This window comes from Heliangelus exortis, chromosome 1 (assembly GCF_036169615.1).
Source record: "Heliangelus exortis chromosome 1, bHelExo1.hap1, whole genome shotgun sequence".
In the NCBI taxonomy this organism is placed as follows: domain Eukaryota; kingdom Metazoa; phylum Chordata; class Aves; order Apodiformes; family Trochilidae; genus Heliangelus; species Heliangelus exortis.
Genome location: NC_092422.1, coordinates 148615160 through 148626327, shown reverse-complemented (window position 1 = coordinate 148626327; position 11168 = coordinate 148615160). Strand labels below are relative to the sequence as shown.

The 11168-nt window shown below is 47.0% G+C and overlaps 1 protein-coding gene across 1 annotated transcript; it reads left to right on the top strand.

The window, feature by feature from the left end:
- The first annotated feature begins 456 nt into the window (after positions 1–456).
- On the top strand, positions 457–7113 carry LOC139791015 (retinoic acid-induced protein 3-like). Its single transcript, XM_071732808.1, has 4 exons — positions 457–683; positions 3167–4134; positions 5128–5180; positions 5739–7113. Exons 2-4 carry the CDS (start codon positions 3213–3215, stop codon positions 5829–5831), a joined length of 1068 nt encoding a protein of 355 aa, XP_071588909.1. The 5' UTR covers positions 457–683; positions 3167–3212; the 3' UTR covers positions 5832–7113.
- Positions 7114–11168: the final 4055 nt, after the last annotated feature.

Here is an 11168-nt window from a genome sequence, read left to right as displayed (position 1 = left end):
TCGCTGGGACAAGCGGAAGGGACAAGCACAGCAGCCGTGTCCCCTGTCCCCAGGCACAGACAAGAGCCCCGAGGAAACTGTCTTTGGAGCTGGGCTCGCAGCCACTGTCCCTCCAGGCGCTTTGGATCCATTTGCATCCCACAACCTCCTCATCTTCCACTTTGCAAGCAGTTACCTGGCAAGAAAGCGTGCAAAGAGACAAAAGGCTTGCAGCAGGGAGGGGACCCACTTCTCCACTTCTATTCATAGCCACAGTCCCCACCCACAGGTGTCAGGAGTCAGACAGGGGAGCACCTTATCAGGCGGTTTGGCTGAGCAGAGCTCAATCTCCGTCCCAGGTGCCAGGGCTGGGACAGGCAGCGGCTCCATCTCCACCCCGAACCCAGGGCTGAGTGCCCCACTGACGTCAGGAGGCCTTACTTCATTTCCTGGCACGGGGACCGTATTTTCATAGCCGTGTCCTGTGGCAGAGGAGAGGAGGAGAGGCGGTGGAACTGGAATAGGCGTGCTCAGCCACACCTCCGCAGCCCTCCAGCACTTAAAGCTCCCAAGGAGGGACAGCGTGGGGCTGCTGCTCGGCCGGGGTCACAGAACTGGAGGTGACTGTGTTACTGGTGCACTGGGAACTTGCCTCTTCCAGCTGAAGGGCCCCTCCTTGTCTTCTCCGGGCAGGATCCAGCAAGGTAATCCATGGCAATGTCCTGCAGGATCCAGGGCGGGCCTGCCTTCTGCGGCTGGGGTGGGATGGGCGTGCAGGAGGGGTGGGAGAGCAGGGGCACGGGGTCACACGGCAAACAGAATACTTCCTCCTCTCCCCCTCTAACATGGGATTGCCAGCTGGAGCTGGGGGAGTTATGGCAGGCTTTCCTTGGGAAATAATTTGAAACTTGTGGCTGGATGGGTGTGTGCTATGCCCAAGTATCAGTGAGAGAGGAGGCTCTGGGTGGAGGCAGAAGATTCAGCACTAGAGCAAGTACCATGATCTGGGGTGAGCTGTGGACTTAGCACAGCACAATCTCCCTTGTACGGACTGCAGAGCCCCTTGGAAATTCCGAACACTTCTGCAGGTGTTGGTTAAATAAACTTAGCATTTTGGGGGCAATATTCACCCTAGAAGATAGGGCAGAGACTCTTCATGCCTCATTGAACATCTACCTTGGGAAAAAAGAAAAGAAAGAAAGAAAAAAAGGAGTAAAAATCAGCACAAGTGGCCCAGTTCTCCAAGGCAGCAAGATTCTTTCCAGCCTATTTGTTCCAAGGGCTGTGGTAGTAGACTGTGGCAAGTACAGCTTGCAGAAAGCATCAGTCAAGATCCAAAGCTGTGGGTGTACTCTGTGCTGCCCTAGGGTGTCATGCTGGCTTGCTGGGCTCTCCACATACCCGAACAATAAGCACTGATCCGGATCTGCAAGGGTTGTGAATAGATAAGCTAATGTGTGCAACAGGATATGTCTGTGGATAAATTGTAGCATTTGCTCTTCAGCTTTTCAGAAAAGTTCATTATTTATTACTCACAGATATCCAGATAACTCTTAGCTATTTTCCAAAGATCATAAATCCCCCAAGTTTTAGAGCAATGATTTGTGAAAACTCCTGCATGTCTTTTCCACTAAATCTGTTCTCTCCTTGGGAGCCCAGAGTTCCTGCATATTTGAATAATTTCCATTTTATTGTAAACAGCTTCCTGAGGGAGCTGCACATCTCCTTTTACTCAGTGAGGTTAAAACCTGGAAAAAATATTCCACCATTTATTAGAAGGTCACATTGAGGCATATGTGGACCTGAGAATGGGTCAGTGAAATTTTCTCCCTTCCACTTCATTATATCAACTCCCATTTATTGGAGCCTCAACCTACACTGCTTAAAATCTCTTGGAAATATTTTAGAACCATTCTCATAACTTCCATATGTTGTTTTGTTGGGGGGAAATCAAGTTAAACATCATGGACAGTATTAAAGCCTAATGTTAACTTTTTTCTTTATAGATCAGAAAAGAAAGCCCTTGGTTTTCCAGTGTAGCTCACCATTAATTCCCTCATGTTTCATGCCAGTATTGTATCTGAAGTCCTGTTTTGATTTTAGAGACCCTAGCCTAACACAGCAATTTGGTACCTAGAAAGCAGTACCTGCCCCTGGGGTCTAAACCTCACTCAGTGCCTGCATAATGAGCCACAAAGTGCCCAGTGTCCTTGTGCAGTGGTTTCTGCACATGCTTAGGCTCCCAAGGAAGAAAGCAACTTAATTACCCCCAGCGATAGGCAGAACTCACCTAAACAATCTTATCCCCTGGCCAGACAGGCTCAAACCAGGCTTACTCAGACACGCACTGATGAGACAGCAGGAATGAGCTGGGTGCATTAAAGTCCTTGTCCATCCTTGACTCCTGGGCTCCTCAAGCAGTAACTTGGTGGTTACTTCTCATGCAATGAACAGCATTAGCTCTGAAATGTCAGACCTCCATCCAGTGCATGGCAATGTGCTGTGGAGAAGATGGAAGTCTTCGAGAGACTTCTTATTGCTGTGCTGCAATGAGGAATGTGAGTTTAGGACTCATGGTTGGTGGACTGTATTCACTACTTAATTTGAAGTGAGAAGAGCTATGCTGGAGGCATTTGGGTTAGTTATCTGCAGGGTGAAAGGCAGTTAAAGTTACTCTCCATTCATACCCATAAGCTGAGGCCAAGAGTGATTCAGAGAAAGTAAAAGAGGAAAAATAGAGTAACAAGTTTCCTGTCCTGCATTGCTCATCTCTGAACCTCACTGTTGTTGTTTGAACTTGTCAAAAAAGCATAAACTGTATTATGACTAACAGCTGCTCTTGTATCACAAAAGTGACAAGGCAGCTCAGTCTCTGTGCTGCAGGGCACCAAGCTAATAGCTGTGAAAGTGCCTCACCTTCTCCCTGCTCCCTGCACTCCTATGGCACTGCACAATGCCAGGAATGATACAGAGAACATGCAAGGTGAATTGCCTCCTACTAAGGGGGTTGTCTTGCCCCTGATAGAGAGCCGATGCCAAACAAGGAGATGGCTCTGCTCTCACAGCTCTATGTCCTTAGCACTGTGGTGTCCTTGCCCAGTGAGGTGGGAATGTCCTTCCTCTCCTTCCCCACTACTGGCACTACCTGGGTGGTTGATTATAACAGCCTATGTCTTTTCTTCTGCAGCTCTGGGGAAACATTTTACTGGGAGTTTGTTCAAGAAATCAGAAGGATGACAACTTCACCTCCCCGAGGCTGTGGCAGCATTGAGAATGACTATCACTTTCTCTGTGACATGGAGAAGGCTTGGGGGATTGTCCTGGAGTCACTGGCTGCAGCTGGCATCCTCATCACCATTTTCCTCATCTGTTCCCTTTTCTTTCTCATCTGTAAAGTCCAAGACAACAGCAAGCGGCACATGATCTCCGTCTATTTCTTCTTTCTCTTGGGCACACTCGGCATTTTTGGTCTCACTTTTGCCTTCATCATTAAACTCAATGAGAAGACTGGCCCCACTCGCTTCTTCCTCTTTGGTGTCATCTTTGCTCTCTGCTTCTCATGCCTCCTCACCCAGGCCTGCAACCTCAACAGACTAGTGAGAGGAAGAAAACCCTTCTCCTGGCTGATTTTGCTGCTCCTCATTGTTTCCTTTTCCCTAGTACAAGTTGTGATCAGCATCGAATACATAGTCACCAGGCTAAACAACCAGGAAAAAAAATTTCAGTATATGAATGAGGAGAACAAAAAGGATTTTGTTATGCTTGTAATCTATGTGCTCTTCTTGATGGCTCTGACCTTCTTGGTTTCCATATTCACATTCCGTGGGTCATACAAAAACTGGAAGAGACATGGGGCACACATCTTTGTCACTGTCCTGTTCTCCATTGCCATTTGGGTAGTGTGGATCACTATGCTCACAAAAGGCAACACAGTTTTAAACAAATCTAGCTGGGATGACCCTGTTGTGGCCATTGCTCTTGTGTCCAATGGATGGATCTTCCTGATTATGTATATCATCCCTGAAATTTGTTTCCTCACTGCCCCTCTGAAGCTGGAAGACTACCCTCCAGAAAATGACTTCTGCCAACCCAAGTTCATAAAGCAGACAACTGGAATGGAAAACCGTGCCTACACTCAAGATGAAATAGTGCAAGGTATGATGAAGTGAAGGCCTCCACTGTCCCTTAGCCCTGACCACATACACACCACACATGAGCTAAAAGGGGCAGGAGGGCTTCAAGAAAATATTTGAAGCTGATACATAATTTAGAGGTGAGAAAAGTGTCAGACTGATGACACTTTAGAAATGCAAGTGAAAATAATCTCCAGACAAGAGGGAAAAGCATAATACCAATGCAAAAGGCAAAGATGTATGGGCTGGGTGACTAAGTAGGAAACCTACTGAGTGTCAGGGCTGAGATGTAACTGCTTATGAGACTGTTATGTCTGGAAAACCTGTATAAAAATACAGGGGTTTTTTTGTTTGTCCCTTAGTAATGCTCCAGCTCTTCAGACCTCTCTAGGTTTTACTTTAGAGATTATTTATTCCAGTTCTGATCTGATTCTCATTATCTATTTTTAAATTAACCCATAATCTAAAAAAGGAGGCAAGGAGGTTTTCCTTTTCTCTATGAGTCTCACGCCTGCTTGGACAAAGGCAAATATTTTATCAGTTGAGCGTACTCAAATCTGTGGGCAGGAGACATGACTGCACCCCCCCTTGAATCTTCTACTGAGATCCCATTTGTACCCTGGGGTCAGGCCTGCAAGTCTGTAAAACAATAGCTGAGAAAGGCTGTGCTTTCCCAGGGAATACCACAGAAGGGGCCTTGTGAATGCAAGTGGGAGGGATTTGGCCAGTGATGATGACAGTCACTGTGAGGCAACGGGAGGTGTTTAAACTCCAAGGCCACCTATGTCCTGTTATTTACAATACCATTCATTCCTGCTTTCACAAGGAAATCTTTAGTAAGTCACCCACCTATGAATTTTAACCCATTTCTGCCTGCATATTGCATAGTTCAATCTGTCTAAAAGCCACTGTTACAGTAGCCACAGGACTTTTGAGTGTTCCTTGATGTGGTATTTCGAAGCTATCATGTAACACTAATTCACTAACTTTTCCCTCCTCTTGTTTTATGACTCAGGAGACACAGGAGACCACAGCTACTCCCCATACTCTTCTCACCTTCAGATGAAGGTAAGTTCATGCCCTCCCTTCACCCATTTCACCACATACAGGGTATTGTTCTGGCACTGAAGAGGAGTAGAAAAGGCAAAGAGAGATGGACCTCGAGCAGGCCCTGTGGAGGCAGGCAGGTGCTCTCTGCATGGAGCTGGGTGACACCATGAGGGGTGTCCATAGGGGTTCTTGTGGCTGGAGGGAAGATTGGAGCTGTGAGGTGTCCAGGGATATAGCAAGGCAAGAGAGGCCCAAGGCAATATCTGAAGCTGTAGTTTTTCCATACTTCTGAATTGACATCTTTGAGCACGGTTCCTGCACTAGACTGTGCCCTTTCCTCAGGAGGTGGGCAGGTGATCATGCTCCTTTCCCCAAACCAAGCACTTGATGTATTCCTATCAGCCATCTCTGGAAGCTGCAATGAAGATCCAGAGTGGGCAGCCCTCTTCCACATCCCCATTGATCACTCTCTAGGGAAACCTGTTCCTCCCTCTCTTTTTTTGGTTTGTTTTTTAAGCATATTCTATTACTTCTCTTCAGTTTTGAAAGGTAAAGATTTTCTTGCTTCCTTTTCAGACGATCGAACCCCAAAGTGATTTCTCCATCCCTCGACCCAAGACCCGGACAAGCCCATACCATGACTACACTGGTGGGAAAAGCCCCATGTAGCAGCTCTGCAGGGAGCCAAGAGACTAAGAGCCTGTCAGCAGAGACAGGTGGAATGGGCCATGTAGTGACCAGTGAGTTGATCCTGCAGAAGTCAGCGAGTCAACCCACTCTAGCAAAAAGAGGAAAGAGGTCCTCTTTTCCCCACACAGGCACTCTTGTAGCCCCCTCTCTTTCCTTAAACACAGCTTTCAGACACTGTTCTATCTTGTCCTTGCTTACCCGGTTTCGCCATGGCATGAAGCTCATCTCTTCTGACAGAGGAACGTGCTGGGAAGAGCTTCTCTTGGCCTATTTTTGGCAGGAATGCTGTAAGGCTAGAGCAGCAGGAAGATCATCAGCCAGGTCTATGACTGGCTCTGCCCCAGTCAAAACCCACTTTGATCAGCTTGCAGAGATGCCAGTGCTCCATGTCTGATTGGAGAAGAGACAGGAGTAGGAGCATCAGTCCTACACATCCCCACTCCTGCCCACCTGTGAAGACATCTCAGGTACTATCAAGGACTCCCTTATCTGTCCAAAGTTACTTTTGTACCCACTCCCAGCCCTGCCTGACTCTCCTCCAGAGGTCAGTGGAGAAGTGACAGAGAGAGAAGAGAGTATTCCTTTTTTCTTCTTCATGTTCCCCCTCTTCTTCCAACCCCCTCCTCATCACCTACAGATCATGTTAGAGAAGGGGAAGGAAATTTAAAGACATAAAAGTATCTACACCTATTTACCCTGACACATTTTCTGATTTGTGCTACAGCATCAACTTCCCTCCTAGCTTTTGACTCCTGCCCACACACCCCAGGGTGCCTGCCCAACTTTCCCTCCCCATCCCTGCCTGCCTCTGCCAGGCTATGGATCCCTGCAGACAAAATCTCTTCCATGCAGCTGCTTGTAATACCCTGGTGGGATTTACTCCCAAGCACCTTGGAGCTCTGCCTCCTCCCAAGCGTGTCTGTGGCATTAACACAAGCATTTCTCAAACAGCCAGGTTACGGAGGGCGGACACCCTTCTTCCCAGAAGTGAGAGAGGGTGTGCGTGTACATGTACGTGTGTGTGTGTTTGTGTGTGTAGGCAATGTGTGGACTGCACCCTGTTCATGAGCAAAGGAGTCTGCAGAGTTGAATCATTCTGTAGCCTGCTTCACATTTGGTAAATAGCATTCCATGATATTTCATATATAAATACATAGAGCTCCCCAAGTGGGTGTGTATGGTACATTGGTTTCTGACACTATATATTTATTTAGTACTTTGTATGTGGAATATTTAATTAATAAAAACCCAGACAGCCTGATGATGAGAGGCTGGTGGTCTTCCTTGGGAATATGATTCCTCTAGTGGCTGGTGGGGCAACAGCAATAGCTCTTGATGGGTTGGAGTGGGCCATCTGGGAGACTGCAGATGGGGAAAATATGGCCAAGAGATTCTGGCTTCTTCCAAGTGCTGCAGTGGACCAAAGATCAGCTGTCTGAGGATACAGAAAAGAGCTACTAGCTTCTCCAAGCTACTTTTCTTGAATAAAGAAAGCTGATCCAATGTTAGAAGTGCTTAAAAAATGAGGAAGTATAAACCCAAGCCACATAAAGTAAATACAGGATGACGGATATGATCTTTTCACCACTGCGTGTATCTGTGTCTGCTGGGTCTATATTCCTGTATTTATTTCCTTGAGTCTTGCTGGGTACTTGCATAATCAGAATAGAAAAGGAGCTAGTAGGCATTTGATTCAGTTGTAAAAATATGTCTTTTTGATGGTTTGAACACATGTAATATTTTCATTTGAAAGTAGAAACAATATCAAAGCAAAATAATGATGATGGTATTATGATAATAATAATCATTGTAATTTTTTTTAAACCTCCTGAAGGTATGAGTCTGTAATCTGTCATTTTAAAGCCTTCCTCTCCCATGTGTTTTTACATGGTATGTTATGCTACTGCATATCCATATGCTCCTGGCAAGCAAATCCCCCTTCCCCAAACACAGTGCTATCTATTCTATATCTAGAGTGGCAGGCTGGGCTACTTTTCTACTCCCCTGTTCTCTACTCTGCCTACCAGCACTGAAGGACAACACAGAACCACCTGTGTTTTCTGAATCCCTTGGCATGAGAAGGGGCCCTCCTAGGCATTGGTTTGAAATACGGCTTTCTTTCTTCTAGTAAATTTGAGGTGAAAACAATGTTTACCCTCCCCTCCTTCTTTCCCCTTCACCTCCATAGTTCTACATGTGTGATGTGGATGATGGGAGAGAAAACTCAAGGGTACCAATTTAACATTGGGGAGCAGATTGGGAAGGGGGTATGTGAAGTTGTGATGCAAGTTTTTGGCCTGCAGACTGAAGGTAGGAGGGATGTTCTTGAAACAATACTGAACTTTCAAGAAATTTTTTTTCAAGTTGATGTGGTACCATAGATGGCTTGAATGGATCCCCAGAGTATGTCCAGAAGTCAAAATATGTTAAAAGAGAGCCAGCTTCCCTGACTCAGTGGGGTCTGGTGGAGCCAAGATATGGGTTAACTGGAGAAATAGGACCAAAGTTTGTTCTTATCCTGTGTTTTACACACTCCAGACACTTACAACTTCTTCACTGACTACCACAGAGCAAAAAGTGCCTCGCAAATGTACCTTGGTCACAGTGGTAAAACTAGGAAGGATAAGGGACACCATATGAACTTCCATGGATTCAAGACATGGAGATTTTCCTGATTACTTGGTTGTTACTGTGCATGCTGCTAGGCAGGGAGTGAAAATCTCCTTTTAAGGATTTACAGAACCTTCTAGAGTAACTTTTTAACCTCTGTAGTGATACTAATACTTATCTGCCCAATGCTATTTTGCACTTGTTCAATATTAAGGCAACTCTGGGTGAGGACTGATTTAAGTGCCAAATTAAATACAAATTCTGTGGAACTTGGCACTGGTGGGGAAGGGGTGGTGCTGCTCTGAAGGTTTCTCACAACTCAGGAGAGGCTTTTGGGAAAGCAGCAATTTTCTCTTTCCATAAAACTGGTTAACCTGAACCAGCTGACCCCTCCAGTCACACACATACAGGTCCTGGGGAAATCCTAAACTGGTGGGGCCAGACCCAAATGGAAAAAGTGAGCGAAGGAGGCAGGAAGATCGCCTCATCGTTGTGCTGTTTTTTCTTAAAATCTGCCCTCAGCAAGTCCAGTTACCTCCACAAGGCTCATGCCCTCTGTCTCCCCTGCCACATTGCTCCCTTGGTGGTGAGAGGTACAGACCCTCTGTCTTCAGGGCCCTCTGGTTTCTTGTCCTTCCTCTCCCTGTTCAAGGAGACCAGAGTGGTAGAAATGCACATGCCAGAGAAGAGTTGTCATGGAGCAGAGCTGGTTATGAAAGCAGCCTGGATTATGGGAAGTCAGGATAAACTCAGCTGAACTTCAGGTCAGGGATGTCATGGGAAAAAGGCAAGAGGCACCGCTTGGACTCACTGCTTTCAGGTTCATCATTCCACGAGCTTGCCAGGTCTGTAGAGCTCCATGTACACAGCACAGAGGTAATCCCTTAGGGCCCAGCACCAGGAAAGCAGTCCCAGGGCCTGGAATGGTGAATGACCTTGCTGAGTTCACCTTCTAAATGTTCTCTGGCTTGCCAAAAGATTCCCCATTTGGCAGCTGGTGCCAGCACCACCATCCCCAAAAAAGGAGTTTCTTCGGAAGGGCTTCCTGTGGCACAGCGATGGTAAATGGGTCCCCCTTTTCCTCAGCTGGGGCAGGAGATGCTGAGGATTGATTGGAGGCAGGGAAGAGCACACTGCTAGTTGGTGGGACAGAAGCTGGTTGCATTCTCCTTCAGGCATGGGGTGCATGCCCAGCTCCCACACTTGCCAGCTGTGCTATGGACCAAGAAAGCAAGTGCTGGTCTCTTGGGCTGGCAGGAGGCAGCTGCACAGGATGAGGAAAGCCACATCACCTTGTAAGCCCCTTGTAAAGCATGGGGTACCCCTTGCACAGCAGTATGTCTTTTCTGAAGGAAGTGCTGACAAGCTGCATCCCCTCTGGCCTGCTCCATATGAGCAATGGGTCACTGGTAGCCACCCCTGCCTTCCTTCCTCAGAAGTCCTGTCTGCTGATGTCTTTCCCCTCCCTGTCTCAGTATTCAATACAGAGTGGTGTCAAATGGTGACTCAGGCTGTCCATGAGTAACTGGGGCTGGTGGAGAGACTGGCACAGCCTCACACACCCACTATGCAGGCTCAAGGGGTCAGGGGATTCCTTTAATCAGATCTACTCACCAAGGACTCACGGCTACATCTCAGATGTGGCAACTGTTGGTCCAAGTGTTCATGGTGCTCCTTTGCCAAAAGTGTCTCTCCCCACAGCAGGGATGACAGTACAGACCATGTCTTTCCAGTCCCCAGCAACAGCAGTCGGGTTCTCCCATACAAACCCTATACTGTGATTTTAAGTGTATCATATCACACTGGACCAGAAATAGAGGTAGTTGAAGAACAGAAACACCTCCCATTTTCTTTGCCCTGACACAGGCAAGGTGAACAGTCCTCCCAGCTGTCCAGGCTGATCTTATCTGCATCTATCTTGGGAGTCAGCCAGGGCTCCACCTGGATGAGGAGTTCCTCCCATCAAACCAGTAACAGGTGCATTTGAGGAGAAAGCAAAGGTTGTGCCTTACAAACTGGGCATCTTGTTTTCTAATGAGTTATTCAAGAGCTGAAATAGAACACCATATCTCCAACTAATGGCGCTGACTGCTGTTTTCCCCCCCTAAAACAGTTGGTATTGAGGCTTAAATGTTGAAGTAGGAGTGTGAAAAACTGCTGAAAGTCTTTTGTGAGATCTATAGTCTTGGAAAGGGATCCAGATAGAATTCTTGACCATGATATTGCTTCTTGCTCAGTGCTGGAAGAGAACATGAGGTTTTCCTTCACAGCCCTTTAATGGTTCTGCCAGACTGAAGAAGCACATACTTGAATCTCAAAAGTTAGGTACTTTGGCATTGCTCATTGTCACTCTCTCATACCAGGATGCCTCTATAATCAGAATAAGGAGGCAGGCTGGTCCTGCAGTCACCCTGGTTTTGGCAGTACTGAACCACCCTCTGCCACTGCCTGTTTGCCTGGAAGGAGCCTACCATGACTGTTGGTCCCTAACCCAGCTGCCTGAGGTTGGTGCCAAGGGAATGATGAAGCATGCAGGGGCCAAGATCCTGTCAGCATCCACCTGGTATCTGTGGTGACCTCCAGACCAGTGGGCCACATCCCACAGAGCTTACTTGGGCAAGGGTGAAATCAACTCAAAAAAGAAAAAAAAAAAAAAGCAGTCAGGAGGATGGTTTTAGATTTCTGATTCCACAAAGGAGGTAAAGG

What these genes read in the sequence shown, in the direction of transcription:
- LOC139791015 (XM_071732808.1), top strand. Translation starts at nt 3,213, where the DNA reads ATGACAACTTCACCTCCCCGAGGCTGTGGCAGCATTGAGAATGACTAT. An exon ending in TCAAGATGAAATAGTGCAAG is followed by an intron (nt 4,135 to 5,127) that starts GTATGATGAAGT and finishes TTTATGACTCAG; the next exon opens with GAGACACAGGAGACCACAGC. An exon ending in CTTCTCACCTTCAGATGAAG is followed by an intron (nt 5,181 to 5,738) that starts GTAAGTTCATGC and finishes CTTCCTTTTCAG; the next exon opens with ACGATCGAACCCCAAAGTGA.